This window comes from Ips typographus, linkage group LG6 (assembly GCF_016097725.1).
Source record: "Ips typographus isolate SLU linkage group LG6, UJ_Ityp_2.0, whole genome shotgun sequence".
Taxonomy (NCBI): Eukaryota; Metazoa; Arthropoda; class Insecta; order Coleoptera; family Curculionidae; genus Ips; species Ips typographus.
This window is the reverse complement of record NC_138427.1, coordinates 452,310-474,500: the sequence shown is the minus strand read 5'-3', so window position 1 is coordinate 474,500 and position 22,191 is coordinate 452,310. Positions and strand designations below refer to the sequence as shown.

The following is a 22,191-nucleotide window of genomic DNA, read 5'->3' as shown; positions in this document are numbered from 1 at the left end:
AGAGACATCTGGAGACGGTTCTTCCCTCCATTTAAGTCACCAGGCAGGGATGGTGTCTACCCTGCTCTGCTGCAACACGGGATGGACACGCTCGCTCCGCTCCTGGTCAAGACATTCAGGACGTGTCTGGCTATGAGCTACGTTCCCTCTCTTTCGAGAGAGGTTACAGCTGTGTTTATCCCAAAACCTGGAAGATCAGATTATTCTGACCCAAAATCATTTATACCGATCGGTCTGACAAGCTTTTTGCTTAAAACCATGGAAAGACTGATTGATCGCTACATAAAGGAGAGGCTGCTACAGATGCGATCTCTTCATCCCAACCAATACGCGTAACAGCAGGGCAAATCAACAGAGACGGCCCTGCATTACCTTGTTCGCAGGATTGAAGGTGCTCTCTTCCACAAACAGGAGGCTCTGGGAGATTTCCTTGACGTGGAGGGGGCTTTCGACAACACTCGGAGCTCTGTAAGTGGATTCGATTCATGCTATCACGGAGGCGAGTCTGTGCCGCTCTCAACGGCGATCGGTACACGGTGGTGGCTGCGCGGGGCTGCCCGCAGGGAGGAGTTCTTTCTCTTCTGCTGTGGAGCCTTTTGGTGGACGGCCTCCTGTGGAAATTGAACAACGCAGGCCTACGCCGACGATCTGGTGCATCCTGTGCAGGGGCACCAGAAACTGTCTGCAGGGCCCCATGGCAAGGGCAATGCGGATGGTAGATGAATGGTGCCGTTTGGCAGAACTGAGTATCAATCCAAAGAAGGCCCAGCTTGCTATTCAACACAAAACCCATGATTTTTCTGTCAGGGACGAATCTCAAATACCACCTCACGGTGAAATATCTAGGTATATACCTAGATACCAAACTATAATGGCGCGATCATCTTGCTTCCAGGGGCAAGAGGGCCATGAATATACTATGGGCCTGTAAGAGGGCTGTTAGTGGCACCTGGGGTCTAAATCCCAGGGTGCTCTACTGGCTCTACTGCACCGCAGTCAGGCCCATAATTACCTACGGGGCCATAGTGTGGTGGCCCTGTGTAGAGCAAAGTTCAGCAACCGCGCAACTGGACAAAGTCCAAAGAGCGGCGTGCCTGGCGGTGACAGGGGCAATGAGGACCACTCCTTCTAGGGCCCTGGAGGCTTACAGGCTGCACGTGGGCGGCCAACTACAAGCCTGCTCATTTGGGCATGGCAGGATATGGGGCTGGGCCACAGACCAGACGATCATCACTCATCAAAGTCATAGTTTCTGTTAGAGAAGAGTGGGGGGCCGATTACTGACCGGAATTCCTCCGGAATAGCGACGTCTGGTACACAGATGGATTGTTGGCAGCAGGACGCACGGGGGCCGGCATTTTTGCCAGCTCCAGACGCTTGTCACTGAGTATCGCTCTCGGTAGTTACACTACAGTCTTTCAGGCTGAAGTATATGCCATCCTTGTCTGCGGGCGGGTTCTCCTATCCGACCCGAAGAGGGGGGACAGAACAGTCATCTGCTCCGACAGTAAGGCTGCCATCAGGGCCATTGAGGCCGATGAGGTGCGGTCCAAGCTGGTAATGGAGTGTAAAAGTACCTAGGGAGGATTTAGAATGTTTAAATAGGTTTCACAGCTTGCTTCTGAATCAGAGTTCATTTTACGTGTGGTTGTTTGCCCATAGAACTTTTAAGTGTGTGCTATTTCCAGTCCAATTCGATAATACCTCTCAAAGTTCGTGAATATCTATGATATACTGGAGTGAACGCGTCAGAGGATTGGGAGTGATACCCAAAAACAAAACCTCACCATCTTTAACCAATCATATCTGTGTTAACCTAATGATAGTGTAAAATTTAACTGTAAACTAAAAATTCTTATTCTCTAACGTGTTTTACCTAAAATTGGTATAAGTGGGTAAGAGTAGTAAGAGTGGATTTGAGCAACGGTTTTTACGATATCTGCGTTTGAAAAAATCGTGTCATATGTGCAGGGTCAGGTCTAAATTGAGTCTAAGTAATAAATAGTAATAAATATCTATATATATTTTATTGACTTCGAAAAAGCGTTTGATCGAATCAAACACACAAAACTTTTCGAATGTTTGAAATCATATAACGTAGACTATCATGATATGCGCCTTTCGATAAACGTATATCATAGTCAAACAGCAGTAGTCAGGCTAAATGACAGCGTTACAGATGAAATACCAATAAAAAGCGCCGTAAGACAGGGATGTGTTTTATCACACCTGTTGTTCAACCTTTATTCAGAAAACATATTTTACGAGGCTTTATATGGCAGGACAGAGGGAGTAAAGATAGGTGACGAAATTGTAAAGAACGTAAGGTACGCAGATGATACTGCCATCATTGCAGAAAACATGGAAGACTTGCAAATGTTGCTGGATAGAGTGAACGAGGCTGGGCGAAGATGGGGTATTAATATAAACATCAAGAAAACGAAATGGATGACTGTGGGCAGAATAAACATAGAACCAATTCCGATTACAATCAACGGACACAATATTGAACTGGTATCACATTTCAAATATCTGGTTAGCTGGCTGAACAATGACATAACGTGCGACGAAGAGGTAAGAGCGAGGATTGAAATGGCACGTAGGGCATTCACCAAATGGAAACCAACTCTCACTAATAGAAACCTCACAGTTCAGACGCGGTTAAGAACACTCCGCTGTTACGTATGGAGCATTTTTTTGTACGGATGTGAGACATGGACGCTTAAAGTTGACATCATGAATAAAATAGAAGCGTTTGAAATGTGGTGCTATCGAAGAATCCTCAAGATCCCGTGGACTGCACATACCAGTAATGAAGAAGTACTCGTACAGCTGAATAAGGATCGAGCTCCTGAACACCATAAAAACAAGAAAGGTCAGTTATTTCGGGCATATAATGCGAGGTGATAAATATCACATCCCTCGCCTGATTATTCAGGGAAAGGTTGAAGGCAGAAGATGGATAGGTCGCAAAAAGCTATCGTGGCTGCGAAATATTAGAAACTGGACCGGACTGGGAGTACGCAGACAACTATTCCGAGTAGCAACAGATAGAGACCAATTCAATCAAGTCTGGCGCAAGGTTAGTTTCCACTCCGGATCTAACAAGGTGATCTCTTCCTTTCTGTTGATGATGTTCTCGTGCTTAAAGATCTCAATGGCTTCTCTAGTTAATCTAGGATAGTAACGCTGTGATCGATCCAAAACATCCACCTCTTCAAAACGAATATCATGTTCTCTAGAAAGTGCATGTTCTGCCACCGCTTGCTTCAAATTATGAGATTTAAGTCAACACTAAAACACATTAAGTTTTAGTTACAACTTTTAGTTAATTTTAGGCTGATGAAGACTCTCATTGATGATAGTCTATGAAGTTAAGCGCATTGAAGCTAAATCACATCAGTTTTGATGGAAGTATTTGGCCTCTTGGTGGTTGTCCCTGTATAGTAAAGCAAACTTATCTTTAAAGATCTACAGGTTTCATTGTCCACTGTTTTCATCACTTTAAATCGTTTGAAGTGTTAAGAAGAGGCTTGAGATAGGTGATTCGGTCGTCCTCATTAAATATTTGCAAGCAAAACCAGTGTTTTCTTAAAGAATTTAGCTACAAAGTAAATAAGTTAGATAGAGACATTGAACGAGGTTATAAATGCAACGTACCAGATTTTTGGTCTGTGGCTACTGATGAAGTATCTTCATCACGATTTATTTTTATTTTCTTAGCATTATGTGGGTAGTAACTCAAAATTATTGCTAAATGAACTTGTTTTGATTAGAGAATAACGGACGGCGTTTTGTTATGATTTTGAAAGATTGATAGCACTACCGGAGGTAAATTTTCCTTAACTACCGCTTGGCGCAAAATTTTAAATTTCCGAATTTTTGATCCGTTTTGCGTCTTAATGGTCAAACCTACGGTATTGAAAAAATTCCTAGTTGATAGCCGAAAATGTGTTCTACAACTTTTATCTAAAGCGTTTTTTCGTTAAATGAACTGTACAGGTACAAAAAAATAAAAACTGATTTTCCATGTTAATCTCCTATATCCTGGACCCCTGATATGTATATTTCAGTACTAAAGGTAAAAACTGAAAAAAACGATAGTGAAAGCATTTTTGGCTCATTTTTCACTTTTTGGTTCTTCAAAAATGCTATAAGGTTGTGGTAACATTTATTATCATGAAATATTTTTACCACCAAGAAATATACTAACCTTTATTATACTTAATAATACTTAATAATACTTTATTATACTAACCTTTTTGCGTATCATCTCGTACGTTTAAAGTAAAGGGTGGGCCATCTATATGTTGAATTATAATTGAGCGATGGAAATAAGAAGAAAAATATGTTTTTTAGTTATTTTTATCCAGTTGTTAAAATAATTACTCCGGTTAAGTATTGAAAATTATTCCATTTAAGTGGCCACCTTGGTTGGTTCGGCGGAGTAACCCATCCTGGAACACCAACTTTGAAGCACTTCAGGATCAATAGTTTGCTCTTCTATTTGAGCGTTTTGGGCATCAATGTTTTCTTTCAAATGTCAAATTATCTGTATAAATTTTGTTCTTCCATGCGCCTAAAGAAAGTAGTCCAAGGGTGTTAAATCCCAGCTACGGGCCAATTGAAGCTGTAATGTATTGATTGTACTGAGTAGTACCCAAGGAATGCATTATGTTGATGTGATTGGTGATAGTGATGTGATTTAATCACGAAATAAACGGAGAAAACACACTGCTTGGTCGGAATGATTATTCGATGTGGTTAAGGGAAGTAAAGCAGACCAAGCAGGGTGAAGTGGTGTTACAAAGTGTTTTATTTTCCTAATAGTAATAAGGAAAGCGAATATTAAAGAAGCCATATTGTTGAAATAAGCTTCAAGAAAATTATCTACTAATTATCATCCAAACTTTGAACTCTGCCTGGAAACGCACTTTTATTTTTTTGAGATGAAAGCTTTTTAACGCTTTGTCTGCTGACTTTATACAACGTGTTCAACAACAACAAGGATGTTCGAACGTCTAACATGTTGTTAGACGTTTATAAAAATTTGCATGTTTGGATAATGAATAACGCTTTGTAATAGTTTTATCATTGCCACCTGCTCGTTTGTACTAAAACGTAGCAGCAACTTTCTTATTGTAAGTGGAACACCTTGTTGATTATTATAAATTCAGAATTGCAACCTGTTTCTAATCATGTTTTGTTAATACAACTATGTCTATCTTTTACCTTTTCCGAGATTTTGCTATATACAGGGTGGTCCAGTTTTAAATGTCAATAATTCACCAATCGATAGCACATCAAAAAATAAGGTGACATGCATTATGTCATTTTGCTGAAGAACGCTTCCTAAGGAAGATACAAACCTCCAAAGTTCAGTCAGAACGTTGGACCAATTTTAATCAAATTTGGAAGTACACTGAAAATAATCAAAAAACTGGATTTTTTGACTAATGTTTACTGGAGTTCAATTTTTTAGACTATAGGTAGTGTAAAACTGATCATGGTATCACTCCGAATTTTCGAACTAACTTATTTCTAAAAATTAGTGTTCAAGACTAATATTGTAGCATTTAATGCCAAAATTGTTTACTTTCATCAGTGAACTGTCTGAAACTTAACTTTTAATATAAAAAATAGTTCAAAATCCGATTTTTCAGTCTTAAACCACAGTGGAGCGTCTAGAAGTCTATTTAATACAGACAAAGAGTGAAATGGCATGTTTAAGCCTATGGAAAATGTAAAAATTGTTTTTTAAGTCTGGTATGTCAAAAACTTGGTGAAGATAACCCTAAAACTCGATTTTCCAAGGTGAAAGCAGTTTTAAAGCCCTAAAAATAGTCCAGTTCCAAGAACATGAAAAGCAAACTAAAAAAAATTGAAAAGTTAGTCTTCAAGTCAATTTTCATGAATCTAATGTTAATATCCTGTATTTAAGACTATTTTCAAGACTAAAATATTGAATTGTATTTTCAAATTATGAAAACTTAATTCAAATGCAAAATTTAAGCTTTTGATGTCACTTTTCATTGTTTCAGTCTCAGAGTCACATTTTGGTGTCCAAGTCAATTTTCAAGATTGAAATGTATGAATTTGTAGTCAAAAATTCTAGATAAAGTAGCATGGCTACAAGTCCCTACTAAAGTTTTTCAACTTATCTGAAAACTATAATGACTGGCTAAAAAGCTTCTAGAGTCAATTTTCACCGTTTATAAGACAATTTTTAAGTTGGGTTGGGTTGGTTTTGGGTCTTTGAACGTAATAACTCAATTATTTCGTAAACGAAGTTTGAAATCATACTTTTATAAGATACTTTATTTGTCAAAAAAACTGAAATTTTTGAAAAATATCCAGTGAGGTAGAGAATAAGGCAGAAAAATGAAAACCATCTTTTATATGTATTAATTGCATATGTATTTGATCTAAATTTGATGAAAATTGCTCCAGTGGTCTGACAGTTATGACAAGAAACCAATTTTTTGGAAATGACATCATGTATGTTAACTTATTTTTTGATGGGCTATTGATTGGTGAATTATTGACATTTAAAACTGGACCACGCGGTATACAGGGTGTCCCACGACGAAAGACATCGATTGATATTGGAAAAAGTATAAATAGGAGAGGTTTGAAAATTAGGCAGGATACCGATGTGGGCATGCCCAATCTAACTAAAATATTTTCAACATGGTTGCACTTCCGTTTATACCGGAAGTCGATCACAACTTTCTTATTTTAAATAGAACATCCTATATATTATTACATATTTGGATTCCTCACAAAATTCTGACCAACTTTTGTGTAGAATGCCGTATGCCTATATCCTCTAGCCGTTTTCAAAATATTTGATGTTTTTCCAAAAAAGTGACAGTTGCAACGCTCAACATATTTTTGTACTTTGTCAAAACCGTATTTCATTTTGCAATGAAACTTTGGGTTATTGTAAATAAAGGATCGTTTTATTAAACTGAAGGTGCGTAATGACTCATTTGTATACAGGGTCGTCCAAAAAAAATCATAAACTTGCCACTAAAAAAAATGAAAAATCTCAAGTTTTTTAAATAGAAACCCACATTTTTTATGACGGAATCATTTTGAGCATTAAAAATTACTATAAGTTTTCATTTCATTCATCAGTTCCCATTTCGTTTTATTTGAGAATAAACATTTTTTTATTAGGCTGCATGGTTGGGATTAGCTGGTACTCTAGTTGGCCATGCTTTTGACATATTGGAGACCTACAGAGCATGTTAATAACACTAGTGACTTGAGTGTTTTGACAACTGCCAATATGCCGTCGCGGTTACGTTATTCAAACCAAGATTACTTAAATCTGTTTATTATTTACGGAGAATGTGATAAAGTTGTGAGTAGAACATGTGAGATATTTGCCGCTCAACCTCTTTTAAGTGTTGCACTAATTTAAATGAAAAATGGTGAAATTTATGTTTCTTCAGGATCCTCTGAATTGAACTTTTGGATATGCCTGATTCTACGGAAAATTGTCTTATTGACGAAGTTGAATTTGCAACAAAATAGCCCAAAATTGCAATTTCTACATTTGTATTGTTAGGGATTGGTTTTGTCCCGTATTCTTAAAATTTTCAATTATTTGCTTTACAGCTTTTGGTTATGGCTTTGGTTTTTCTGGATAACGAGCGGCAAATACCTCACATGTTCTACTCACAATATCACATTCTCCGTAAATAATAAACAGATTTAAGTAATCTTGGTTTGAATAACGTAACCGCGACGGCGTATTTGCAGTTGTCCAAACACTCAAAACTAGTGTTATTAACATGCCCTGCAGTCTCCAATATCACCGTGTGTCAAAAGCATGACCAACTAGAACACCAGATAATCCCAACCGTGCAGCATAATAAAAAAATGTTTATTCTCAAATAAAACGAAATGGGTTGGATTTAGGTATAGGCAAGTAAATTGAAACGTATAGTAATTTTTAATGCTCAAAATGATTCCGTCATAAAAAATGTCGGTTTCTATTTAAAAAACTTCAGATTTTTCATTTTTTTTGGTGGCAAGTTTATGATTTTTTTTTGACGACCCTGTATACAAATGACTCATTACGCACCTTCAGTTTAATAAAACGATCCTTTATTTACAATAACCCAAAGTTTCATTGCAAAATGAAATACGGTTTTGACAGAGTACAAAAATATGTTGAGCGTTGCAACTGTCACTTTTTTGGAAAAACATCAAATATTTCGAAAACGGCTAGAGATAGGCATAGGGCATTGTACACATAAGTTGGTCAGAATTTTGTGAGGAATCCAAATATGTAATAATACATAGGGTGTTCTATTTAAAATAAGAGAGTTGTGATCGACCTCCGGTATAAACGGAAGTGCAACCATCTTGAAAATATTTTAGTTAGATTGGGCATGCCCACATCAGTATCCTGCCTAATTTTCAAAGCTCTCCTGATTATACTTTTTCCAATATCAATCGATGTCTTTCGTCGTGGGACACCCTGTATTGTTTTTTTTTTTAATGTAAACACCGCATCAGTATCAAAATTGTTCTTCTCTTGTCTCGTAGAAAGAAAACATTAAGGTTACACAACATAAAGGCTGACGAACTAGCTATTATTACGGGAAGAAATAGATTCTAAATTATACAAGGTGGTTGAAAATTATGTTCTTCCTAATTTCTAAATGAAACCTATCCTACAAAATCACCTGAATTAACTTTTCTAAACTTTGCGTGAGGCAAAAGAGTTACATAATAAAGTCAGCTATTGGCTAATTAATTGATACAGGGGTAACAAAACGACAAACTTTTATTTACGAACCACACGCCATTTTTATTATTTTTGGTCCTAAATTTCATCAAAATCAATAAACGCGTTTAGAAATTATTTTTACTGCTTTTTATTAAACCAATATCATTATTTTCCATTAAAATTAGTGAAGTGAGAAATATCTTAAATAAAAATATTCCGAATCGTTGAATTGGTCGGGGAAACGAAATATCGTAAAATTACTTTGACCCCCTGTATATCTGTTTTCGTTGACAATTGGTCTGAGGTAAGTTGTGCTAAATCGAATTATTTTGATCCCAAAAACCCGCCATTAAATTATTTACCAATACTTATGGGACACCCTGTATATATACGTAACAAATGATGAACGCAAATAGCTTAGGACACATTGTATAGACGTGTACGTTTCCATAGTGTAATTGCAATTATCGCATGCTCTAATCCACGACGAACTTTAAAATTCGATGCTATAGCTTTTAAGTATTATAACAAATTAGAGCCATTCACTTGGGATTCTGTAATAGAATGATAATCTGGAAAATGTGACGGTTGTGGCGTTGCAGAAATTAACAATTGGGTACTGGACTAAGACTCTTTCCTTAGTAAATTGCATACATACTATTTAGTAAACTTAAATGTTTATTAACTGTCATAATAAAACAAATATCTCTAATAACTATCGGAGCAACTAATATAGTAAATTATATAATAATGTTAGGATATGACATTTGACTTTAATTTAATCAGACCCTAGCACTTCTGTTAACAGAAGCTTTCTCCTTTTCTGTCATGGCTTCGTCCCCCCAGCCCCAAACTAGTTCTTTATTAATCGTATCTTCTATCCTTTCGTTACTATTTATTTCTTGATCGTTAAAAGGCGAGGTTTCATTCATTTTATCTGTCCAACTCCCATCTCCTGTTCTCAAAACTCTATAGAAAAATGAAAAACAGAAATTTTTATATTGGGTAATTTGCACTTATAACCTTTTTCTAATCAGGTCTTTTGAGGCACTTTTCAAATCAGTGGTCCAGCCAAATTTAGACGCAAAATCTATGAAAGCGGTAGTGAAATTATACTGGTAATCACCCAATTCGGCAGCTTTGTAGTCCCAAGGAAATGTGTGATGGTAATTATGAAATCCCTCACCAAACAGTAATTTCTCTACAAACGGACTTTCTGTTGGATTGATATTCCTAAAAAAAATTACATATTAGAGGTTTTTAAGTAAAAGAAACAAAAAAAAAACTGGAACTATTTTACTTGTCATAAGGTTTAGGGCCCCACAGATGAGCAAAACTGTTCACTGTCCATGTACCATGCAGCATAATCACATATCTCATCATTGAAAAAGTGTACGCCGGCCATAATTCGTCGCCAAAGAAATGCCATGGAACTACCACTGGTATTAGTTGATTGAAAATAAGTACTAGTGGAATGTAATACCTAAATAGAAAGTGCTTATTTCAAAACTTCTCAAATGAGTTAAAAAATTCTAAAACAAATAAACAATTATTTTATTGAAGGGGACATATTTTTCGAAGGACGAACCACTGTTGCAGTTCAATATTTATAAAACAAACTATCCAATTTTTGCCCGCCCAAATATCAGTTTTTTTTGTTGGGTGTTGAAACGTCATAACTCAATTATCTCGTTAGTTTCAAATCAGAATTTTACAAGAAATACTTTCTTTTCCAAATTAAACAAGGAATTTAAAAAACGTCATTAATATCACATAATGAGTATTAATTTCATAAGTGCTGGTTCCAAATTTGATCAAAATTGTTGCAGCGGTCTGACAGTTATGACAAAAAAAACATTTTTAAACTGAAATTTGGGGGACTGTATCTTTCTTAGAAAGCATTTTTTGCAAAAATGACATAATGCATGTCAAATTATGTTTTGAGGGGCTATCGAATGGTGAATTATTGACAATTAAAACTACCACCTTGTATATGTTTGTTGAGACGAGTTAAGGCGGTTTTACATTGAAGCAACTGTGGCAACCTAATTGCTTGCTACAAGCAAATATATTGCTACTTTCAAACTATAACACAGAGTAATTGTATTACAGTATACACAATACATTCAAGATAATAAAAATAATTAAAAGTGTGGGAAAATATATCTCAAAAATTGGACACTATTGGGAAAGAGACTAAGGACAAAGTGAAAATGGTATGAACTACCTTTCATATTTACAGAAAATAGAAAAGTGGATCTTCTCCAAAAACAGAATAGACTATTATACGTCTTTTTCTTTGTTTTTAAAAGTTGATGGCAAAAAAAGATTATCAACTGAGGCCAATAATTCAAATTGACTTGAATGAATCCGTCGCCTGTATGTACGAGGGTGGTCCGATAAGTACTTAGCCTCACCACCAGATGGCACCACTATCGTAAGGGAAATGTATTATCGTGTATTACATAATCTTAGGCGGCTACTATCAAAATTTTAGACAAATCAGACTGTTAGTTTTGTTTTGATTTCATGTGAAAGTGGGCGTGTCCGCGGATTCTGTAAAAATGGAAAAAGAACAATATCGATCTGTGATTCGATTCTTGTTTTTGGAAGGAAAATTGCACACAGAATTAAAAAACACTTGGTTGCTGTGTACGGTGATTCTTCTCCTTCGATGGCTACCGTCAAAAATTGGTTTAATCAGTTTCAACGAGGTCGAACGTGCTCCGAAAAAGGCGAAGAGGTCTCATTAGATCGAAAGGTGATGGCCACCGTTTTCTGGGATTCACAAGGAGTGATCCACGTCGACTACTTGGAGGAGGGCAAAACGATCACAGGCTGAATTATTACACCGATTTGCATAAAAAACGGCGGCTTTTGGAGAGGAAAAAAGTGCTTTTCCACCATGACATCGCACCGGCTCACACAACCGCCGTCTTCATGACCGATATGTTTTGTTTCCAAACTTGAAAAAGTCACTAGCCGGGCTGAAATTTGCGTCGAATGAAGGGTTTATCATCACCTGTATCAAGCTAAAAGGAGATTAAGTTGAGAAACAAACCGCCACTTTTAAAAAAAAATTGTTTTCCTGTTGTAGGCTAAGAATTTATCGGACCACTCTCGAAATTAGGTTAGTCCCGTGCTGCAACGAAATCCGTTTGTACCATGCGACTTAAAGGTTCGAAAGCAGCAATATAGTTGCTTGTAGTAAGCAATTAAGTTGCCATAGTTGCTTCAATGTAAAACCGCCTTTAGTCTCTTTCCCAATAGTTTTCGAGATCATGCCGCATATGCGACAAAACAGACCACGGTTGCTTCAGTGTAAAACCGCCTTTTCTTATTTCTTTATTTTGAGTTGGGTCTTCGGTCTGACCATAGAAAAAAATAATATTAGTAAAAAAAAATATAGTGCAATAAATAGTGCAAAATTCTATTTTCCCAAGAAACCTTTTTTGTTTGGTGAAACAGAAGACCCAACTAGAAACAAAGACACATTGGTATAAATGTTGTTCTAATTTGCGTCCGAGATTTTCGAAAATATCTGTCTGTTTTATACAGTGGGTCCAGGATAAGGAGGGCCAGTATGGGGATCTTGAAAAAGATTAGAGAGACATACAGATTTGGTTTAATAGGAGAAAAGTTGCATAATCATGGCCTTAATAAAATGACATTTAGAAAAATCAACTTTTTTTTTGTTTTTGAGATATTTTGCAAAGAGAAGTAAGTTTTTGATTTTACGTTTCATTTTTTTGTGACGTTAATATTGGCCCTAGATTAAAACTAATGAAACTTCTCCACAGCAACTTTTAAAGTTGTTTTAAGTGGCATTATCAGTTTTTCACGTTTTGTCTTTGCGGATTAACTTTTTTTTTTAAATATGGTCCTGATGTTTTTTTTTATGTTAGAATCGAAAGCCCCTTTTATTCCGATTTCAATAATGCATGTAATTTAACTTTTTTTATTTTTGGTTTAAAATATGTTTTTTCTTGTCTTATTTTCAAGCTTTAAATAACCATCTAAATAACCATTTTTTATCATAGGCAATTTATAATTAAAAAAATAATAATAATTTTCAGATCCGTATTAGGACCTTTCTTTATTAAGGTCAAAAAACAGAGGAAAACGCATTTAAACCATAAAGTGACATACATCATTGGATTCGGAATAAGGTGGGCTTGCAGAATCTGATATTAAAAAAGTAACAGCATTTAAAATAATTAGGTTACGAAAGACGAAACGTCGGAATGAAAAACTAATAATGTTACTTTAAAGAACTTTAAAAGCTGCTGCTTTATTAGTTGTGGTCTAAGTTCAATATTAACATCACAAAATAAAATAAAATATAAAACATGGAAAGAGTTTAACGCGAATGTAATGAATGACAGGAAAGTGGTTTTTGGGTAAATTCCCTTCCTTGTTCCTTTCTGCTTCACTTTTTTGCGGAATTTACCCAAAAAAACACTTTCCTGTCAAAAAAGTCACTTTTTCAAAATGTCTCAAAAACCAAAGAAAGTTTAGAAATTTTCTATATGTCGTTCTATTAAGGCCATGGTTACGCAACGTTTCTCCTATTTAAACAAATGTGTATCTCTAACCGTCTCCGGTAAGATTTTCATAGTGGCCCTGCTTATTCTGGACACACTGTATGAGGATATACTGGTACATATCTAACATCCACAAAACTTTATCGTTTTGTGGATATAATATGTAAGAATTTTCATTGTTTCAGTATTTACAGTTATGTCTATTGACAAATCCGTTTATAACATTTATCACTAAAACAATTATTTTTAAAAAAATCTGTAATAGTAATTAATTTTCGTTGTCATAGGTAAAAAAAGAAAAAAAAATCTACCACAAAATTGGAAACAAAATAATAAACACCTATTTTTTTCACAATTTTAGTAAAAGTCGAAGTTTGAGAATTGTGAACTACTCTTCTGAATTATAAAATATTCTATACTCACTTTTTCTGAAACATCACTACAGGATCCGCTTCTAAATCACTCAAATCGATACGTTTTCCCTTTGCAATAACTTCAGGGTGTTTTTTGGTCATTAGCCAACCCATGTGACAAAAGAAAAACCCTCTTCGAGAGTTGTGAGGATCGGCATCAGTGTCTGTGTACTTGTGATGGCCTCTGTGGTCTCTTGACTAAGATCAGCTAAGTTAGATTACTGTGATTTACGTAAAAAGTAGGATATGAATTTAATTAACGCATGCGTATGTATGTACAAATAATAGTTATTTATACAACAAGTGACTTAAACCATTTTTTATTCACGAAAAGAACAATTAGGCCCACGACCGTTCTTCGAATGAATAAACAAACAGGTTTAAATCACGTGTTTTATACAATGTTTTATTAAATTTCGACGTCTTATATTAAAAAAAAAAACACGAAATTACAGTTCTATTAAATTTGCATCCCGTATATGTGAGATTGATGTTGGTTTGGCAAATAAAAAAATTCGCTTCTGTTCGGAATATTGAAAAAAAATAAAAAATTTCCAAATTGTTACTTCAAAATGGTGACAAATTTGCCAAATTTCATTTGTTTTTATTGATTAGGAATTAAAATAAAAATACCTGCTTTTTCGGATACATATTTTAGGGTTTGCCAGCTCTGCTAGGGGGCGCTTTTCGACCATAGTTTATATGACACTTTCGAGTTTATTTTTTATGTACTTTCCACCCTTTAAGTATGTTACAATCAATTTGGACCACCCTGTATAAAAGTTTTTTTATTTTTGTTCTACCCTCCGGTTTATTTTCCCGATTAAAACTTGGGGTAAAATTTTTACAGTATTAAAAATGAGTTATTACGTCTTCTTACCCATTCATAAATGTGATTTTGAACTGCAGATGTTTGTCCCAGCATCAATAGTATGCGAAAAGGTAGATTGGCTTGGTAAGCTCTATGGGTCCACAGTCGATGGGCTCCACCAGTTACCCCAAATATACCAAATATGATATACACTAAGTCTAGATATGAACAAAATGTAAACAGTATTAATAGTTACAGCAGACAAGCAAAATAAAAAGTTTTATTCATATAAATACGAGGTTTGTTCAGAAAGGTTCTTTTTAATTTTCTCAAAATATTTTAATAAAAAATATTGTCTCAAAAATTTTTAAATTGTTACTGACAAATAGTCAATAAAGAACAGAGAAGTCAACAATTATTACGTCTTCTTCATATGGACCAAATTGCGAATTGAGTACTGTAAGAACCAGTTTCGAAACTGCACGCAACATGGGCAACACTACTTGTTGAAGCTGTTGTCATGTGTTGACAGAACCATTTCTTACAACAAATAGGAGACTTCTTTTTATTTTAGACTTTCAGTATAGGTATAGTTATTTGATAAACTTTTGCTGGCGCTAAATTAACATTGACCGTTTTTTTTAAGATAATTATGTCTTATTTAATATGATCTTGATTGAAATGTCTGAAATATACATTGTTTTGTTCTAATGTGTACTACACAATTAATCAAGTGTTCAAATAAAATCAGTACCTACTTGAGGTTTGCTTAGGGCGTTTTCTGAATTATTTTTTTTCTCTCAATATCTAACATATGAACCACCAATTAAACTGACATTGAGTACTACGCTCCCCTAGGCAAAACTTTATATCTCCCTTTCTTTACAAACCTCGTATAGAATATGTTATTTATGTTTTTTCTCAAAAAGTTTTAGGTGATTTAGACGATCATTTATTGCAAAATTGTACTTTTTCATTCTTGTAAAGAATGTATTTTTTTATAATAATAACTTCCTTTTTTAACGAAGAACTACAAAATGAATAGTAATATTTTATAAAACTTACTAAACAAGATTAAAGGCAATGATATTTTGCCAGTGAAGATGTAAACCAAAGAGTAAAAACCAATTAAGTGTAGTATTATAAAGACTGCCACGTTTCGCCATACAATTTCATGTTTGTAACTAAAATCGGTTCCTAGATCGACTTTAGGTTTGTGGAATCCTTTCTCAGTTACAATTTCTTCAGTTTTCTTTACGATATTTTTCATTGTCAGTCTACAAAAAACAAAATGAATAAAATGAAATGTTTTCGAACCTATTTTTAGTTAGAATGCTCACCCACTATTTGTTGCAGTGAATTATATAGCCAGTGTGCCAAATCACTTTGAAATCAGCAGTAACACTACAAGTTTTACACATAACAGACAAAAAAGAATGACTTGAATCTCGGTGATTTCTATTATATGTTTCACATACACATGTGATAAAAAAACTTTTTTTTCAAAATTTGCAAACAATTGCATTTGAATTGCATAAAATTTTTAATTGCGTTTAATAACAATCGAAATGTTATCCATTATTAATTTATATAATAAATATAAAGACAATAAGTATTTTTAGGTCATACTTAGGTCAAAATATAAATGATATAGTTATTTTTTTTGCTTTACGAAAAATAAAATACAATACAACGAAACAGTAGTTATTTATACAGCAAGTGACTTGTGACTTATGAACCATTTTTTCTTCGAGTGAATAAACAGGCGTGATTAATTCACGTGTTTTATACAATATTTTATTAAATTTTGACGTCTTTATTAGAAACTTTTTTTATTCACGAAAAGAACAATTAGGTCCACGAGCGCAGCGAGTGGCCTAAGTTAGTGCCCCGGAAATCAAGATGGATTTATGAAAAGGAATATCAGTTCTTTTCTGAATGGAGACCGAAAAAGGATGCAAAATGAAACTATAATTCTGGCCTACACATTAGAGCGTTCAAAAAAGACAAAGTCATCGTCTTTATAGGCTACTCAACTCAAGAAAATGCTTTTAGTAAAGGAAAATATCGATATAAGCTGGTTTGTGGGGAACATAATTCAAAATAATAAATTAGTTACATGACTTTTTTTCTATCTAAAGATTCCATCAAGTAACAGCTTTTCTAAAGCAACATTCTGTTGGATACAGGCCTAAAAAATCTAAGATTTTTACATGAGAAGATCTTGAAAAGTTTCTGGATTGTGCGCCGGATGAAAACTATTTATTATTAAAGGTAAATAGTTACACTTATTATTGTTACGTTTTTTTAAATTACCATCTTGATTGTAACTATTGCAGGTGGTGCTAATCATGGGCGTTGCAGGAGGAACTCGGATTGCCGAATTGGTAAACATGTCTGTGGACGATGTAGAAGATAGGAAAAATGTGTTAGTGGTCCAAATTCCGGATTCAAAGACATATAAAAAACGAGTTTTTTTGTTGTCGACGGCAGTAATTCGGTACATGCTATTGATGTTTACCGTAAATATGTAAAATTAAGATCTGCTACCATTTCCCATAAGCGACTATTCTTACGATATGAAAAGCAGAAGTGTACTATTCAACCAGTGGGCATTAACACTTTTTCAAAAATACCACAAAAGATGGAAAAGAAGCAAAATTCCTTGGATTGTCAAATCCTGAAGAGTACACGGGGCATAGCTTTCGATGTTCTTCTGCGACGCTATTAGCAGACTCTGGTGCCGACTTGTCAGTACTTAAGAGTCATGGGGGTTGGCGATCAAATACGGCAGCAGAGGGTTACGTGGAAGACTCAATTGCCAACAAAATTAACATTTCCCATAAGATACTAGGTGAAACTGGGGAAAGAAAAGATACTAACAGCAAAGTTGAATTATTATGTTCAACATCGCCACAAACAATTGAATCAACTGCAGTAAATTTAGAGGAAAAAGAAAACCTTAAAAAAACCCATTTGGGAAAAGATATTGTTTTTCCATTAGGTGGTGGAATTCAACTGCAGTTTAATAATTTGAAAGATTGCAATTTTTATGTTACATATAAGGAATAAAAAAATTGTATCTATTATATAAAAAACTGTACAAATTAAACGTTGTAATAATAAGTTTTCCTATCTGCTTTACTTTTAAATGATGTGAGTGACAAATTAATAAGCGAAAGTTGTTTAGAGTGATTTAAAATCTTAAATTTTTTTTAAATTACTAGTGAATAAAAGATTGTTTAAATCGTTGCTATGCGTTGCATAATTGACCCATAATAGGGCAAAATTTAATAAAATACATTAACATTTTAAAATTTAACTCGTTCAGTATTTATGTAAATCACAGCATCTGCCGCGAGTGTCAACTTCAGCATCAGTCCGGTTAGGAATAACCCTTCGATTTTTAGCATCTGGTGACTCGCATGGCAGCCTCATGTTTCTCTTCAGGGTTTCAAAACCTACAATTTCCTTACTTGTTCCTGAAGTCTGCCGGGTCATCGTAGAAGCACTACATGAGTTAAGGTAAGAACAAATGTTATATTTTATTTTTGGAAATATATATTTGAAAAAAGTATTTGTAATAAGTAGCAATAGTAATAATAAAATAAGTAGTAATAATGTGAGAATAGTTGAATGGAAGTATTGAATAAATTGAACGTGGGAATGTTAAACAGAAAAAAAAGAAGAAAGTTTCTGGATCCGAGGCAATCACGGCGACGAGCGGATTTGCATCTTCAGTGCTTAATTGATGTGAATGGTTAGTGGTAGGAAGTTGAGGTTCTACATGCTGGTTATTAGGACGAGAGACAAATGCTGGAGAAGGTGAGCCAGATGAATCGGTTGACGAAAACTTAGCAGGGGATGGAGGGGCTGAATAAGTTGGCGAAATCGTTTGATTTTGATGATAACTGACGGGAGGTGCCTCATAGCGGCCCATGTCAGCTTCGAAAAGAATGTTGTTGACGTAGTGTTGTGAAGCTTGTGACCTCCTGGAGTACGATTTGAGTTTCATCGCAACATGCTCTCCATACACATCAAATCACGCATTATAGAATGTTGCAATATGTCGACCACCTCACCGGAGAGACTGAACTTTTTTGCGCTTCATTGCATTAGGCTTTGCAAAATATTGTTTCGCTTGATTGGATGGCGATTGTACCATTTCTGATTGGTGAGAAGCGAGGATTTGAGCAGTTTGGGAAGCAGATTCACTTCTATTTTCGTTCTCTACTCAATGAGCTCAACCTAAAAATAAAAAAATACATCAGTAAATAAACGAGAATACTTGCCACCCACGTGAAGAGGTACACCTGCCCATGCATACAGTGGGTTTTACAAATTTTTATTCTAATTATTTAACTGTGCATAATTTAAATATTTAATTATGATGCTGTGGACATAATAGGAAATCTCATCAGATCATTTTCAGATGTCAGAAAATTAAGAAAAGTGGAACTTTCCCCATGCTGTTGGAGCCATCGACGGAAAGTATGTATCAATTCAATGTCCAGCAGCGGGAGCGAATACTTCAATTACAAGTCCTTTTTCAGTTTTGTCTTATTTGCACTTGTTGCGATCGCACGATTGTTTAAAGTAGTGGCCAGAGATATTTTCAATATGGATAGTGAAAAACTTATTTTCTTGGTGTTTGACAAAAGGCTATTGTGGGACCAAAAGAGTAAGGGCTACCACCAAATCACGGAAATATATCTTTTATCGATTTATTTTTTTAGTATACATTACAGAGCATAGGTATACAAGTTAATAATTGAAAATATAAGTACAGTACAATTTATATTGATTATTTAAGTATACTGTTTATTTATTTAGACCCAACAATATAATTAACAGGGTCGAACTGCACGGCAAGTACTGTATCCATTTAACTGACTCAAGTAAGAAATTATAATATTGTTACGGTTTGGGCCTACTATGCTCGATACTCGATGAAACCGATGCGCCGCAATATCTGGCCGGGCGCGTATTAAAGTAGGCCACAGAAGGAAGCGCCATACCTGGAAGATTCGAGGCAACCCGCGAAGCGTTTCGCGGTCATTCTAGAACGTGGTTTGCGAATATAAAAGAAGCGGCGTCGTCGACGACAGAGAGTTAGAGTGTGGTAGTAGTGAATTTGGGAACGCGGATAAGTTTAAATAGCGGAATAATTGTGGAATTGTAGTAGTGTTTTTAGTAGCTGTGTTAATTATTGTACGGAGTCTTTTGAAGTGTAATAAATTTATTAATCGTTGAGTTAAATTGACTTTGTGTGAACCCACGGGAAAATCGTAACAATTGGTGTCAGAAGTGGGATCAGACTTTAGTGCGACGTGAATTGGAACTAAACTTCGGGTTAGAGACTTGTGTTCAGAACCGGACTAGAGATTTTCGGAACAGTGGTGTGTTAAATTTATTTTATGCCAATAACAAGACGTCAAAGTGCAAACATGGAGGCCCAACTTGAAGCTATGCTTAAACAAGCCAAAGAAGAACAAGAAAAGATGCGAAAACAAAACAAGGAAGAACAAGAAAGGATTCGACAACAAGAAGAAAGAATTCGACAACAAGACAAAGAAGAAGATAGAGAGCGGCAAGAAAAGCGTAACGAAGAAATATTGAACGTTCTAGCGGGGACCAAAACAGAAATCCAAGAGTATGTAACCCATAGTCTTAAAAAGATGGAGTGTGATGTTGAGGAAAAATTAAAGGATGTTCGGGAAGACATTAATGATGTTCGGGACGACATTAGTAAAATTCAGATTGATGTTCGGGAGGACATTAATAAAATTCAGAATGATGTTGAGATAAAGCTACGCGACTTAGAGCAGAAATTTGACAGCAGAGGAGCCAGCTCTACAGTGATCACCGGAAACAAGATCAAGCCTCCCACATACGACGGTCAAACTTCATGGGCAACGTACCAACTCCAATTTGAGGCCGCTGCAAATGCAAATCTGTATCGAACGCAATTAATGGCAAGACAGCAGAAAACTGGTGAAAATCTAGAAGAGTTTGAATCCGAAATTCGTCGCCTTGTGCATCTGGCTTACCCAGCCGTCCCGGATGAAATCCAAGAAGCACTTGTGGCACAGTATTTTGTAGATGGGATTCGAGATCTGGAGGTAAAGAAATGGCTGAAGATGTTCAAAGGGAGCAACAACAGCGAATTACTGATTCGAGCGCTGGAAATTGAAGCTGCGTGTAATGATTTAAAGCCAGAGCCTATTCAAGAGGAAGGAGTACCGCCAGCCGATCATGTTGCTACATCAATAAATAAAATTGAATCAATGTTCGGCCAATTAGTGCAACAAATGGCAGCATTAGGAAATGGTCAGTCCAGACAGTTAGAACGGTCACGTCCGATCACGAGAGTGGAGTGTTATCGATGCGGACGTACGGGACACATTAGAAGGAATTGCAGACAGCGGTCTTGTTCTCCAAACCCACAGTGTCGACGAAATCAGGACATCAGAACAAATCACCGGAACGCCTCTGTTAAAAGAAACATTACATGTTATATTTGTGGACGTAAAGGACATTACCAATGGAATTGCAGACAGCAGTCTCGTTTACCGACCCCGCAGAATTGGCGTAACCAGGAGCAGGAAATGAAGAACCCGGAAGGATATTTACCGCGATATGTAGAGGATCGTCAAGCTTTGGATAGTGATTTAAGGTACCGGAAAGGACAAATTCATAATGGTTGGAGGATTGGTCAAATCGCGAAGGTGACAGATAAAGAGGCTACAAAAAGAATGAATAGCAGCGTTTCTAAGGAAGACATATTGAAAGGACAGCGCTCAGACTCTGATTTGAAAGTAATCAGAAGATGGTTGGAGAAGGATTTGAAACCGGATTGGCAACAGATTTCCAGATATGGACCAACAGTAAGGGGTAGTATGGTACTGGTTGCAGTGGAATTCGCTTCGACTGCGAGATGACTTAATTACTCGCAAATGGGAAAGTCCAGACGGAAAACGCTTTGTTTACCAAAAAATAGTGCCCAATTCCTGCAAAGAGAATGTGCTGCGAGAACTACATGACAGTCGCAGAGGAGGACACTTTGGAGTAAACCAGACTTTGGCTAGAATAAGAGATCGATTTTACTGGATTAACTTCAGAAAGGACGTTGAGGAATGGTGTAAACGGTGTGACCAGTGTTCGTTACAGAAGGGATCCAGCACAATTCGGGAACTTGAGAGAGAGAAGATGAAACCAAACAACGACCGTATGAAGATGACACTGGACCACAGACCAACTGGTGGCAATTATAAGGAAGGTGATGCTGTGTGGATGTTTCAACCCAGGAGGAGCAAAGGATTAAGTCAAAGATGGCAACGACACTGGGAGGGACCTTACAATGTGGTAAAAAGGTTAAACGACGTCGCCTACAGAGTCCAACGCAGCCCCAAAGGCAAGATGAAAATTGTCCATCTGGACAGACTCAAGAAATACCAGGAATTAGATGAAGCGGATCGGGACGATCAGCTTTAAGAGGGGGGCAGTGTTACGGTTTGGGCCTACTATGCTCGATACTCGATGAAACCGATGCGCCGCAATATCTGGCCGGGCGCGTATTAAAGTAGGCCACAGAAGGAAGCGCCATACCTGGAAGATTCGAGGCAACCCGCGAAGCGTTTCGCGGTCATTCTAGAACGTGGTTTGCGAATATAAAAG

The 22,191-nt window shown here is 36.0% G+C and overlaps 2 protein-coding genes across 2 annotated transcripts in view; both read right to left on the bottom strand.

Moving 5' to 3' along the window:
* The window catches only part of LOC145731064 (odorant receptor 67c-like), a 179,942-nt gene that overhangs the window by 26,285 nt on the left and 131,466 nt on the right, over positions 1-22,191 (bottom strand). The window lies entirely within an intron of this gene.
* LOC145731065 ((11Z)-hexadec-11-enoyl-CoA conjugase-like) lies at positions 9,407-15,983 on the bottom strand. Its single transcript, XM_081982650.1, has 7 exons — positions 15,855-15,983; positions 15,580-15,791; positions 14,584-14,732; positions 13,714-13,901; positions 10,047-10,229; positions 9,770-9,979; positions 9,407-9,715 (listed from the first exon to the last, which is right to left on the bottom strand). The coding sequence occupies exons 2-7, from the start codon at positions 15,782-15,784 to the stop codon at positions 9,529-9,531; spliced, it is 1,122 nt and encodes a 373-aa protein (XP_081838776.1). The 5' UTR covers positions 15,785-15,791; positions 15,855-15,983; the 3' UTR covers positions 9,407-9,528.

What these genes read in the sequence shown, in the direction of transcription:
- LOC145731065 (XM_081982650.1), bottom strand. Translation starts at nt 15,784, where the DNA reads ATGAAAAATATCGTAAAGAAAACTGAAGAAATTGTAACTGAGAAAGGA. An exon ending in AAAATCACATTTATGAATGG is followed by an intron (nt 13,902 to 14,583) that starts GTAAGAAGACGT and finishes AGCTGATCTTAG; the next exon opens with TCAAGAGACCACAGAGGCCA. An exon ending in GTAGTGATGTTTCAGAAAAA is followed by an intron (nt 10,230 to 13,713) that starts GTGAGTATAGAA and finishes CTTTCTATTTAG; the next exon opens with GTATTACATTCCACTAGTAC.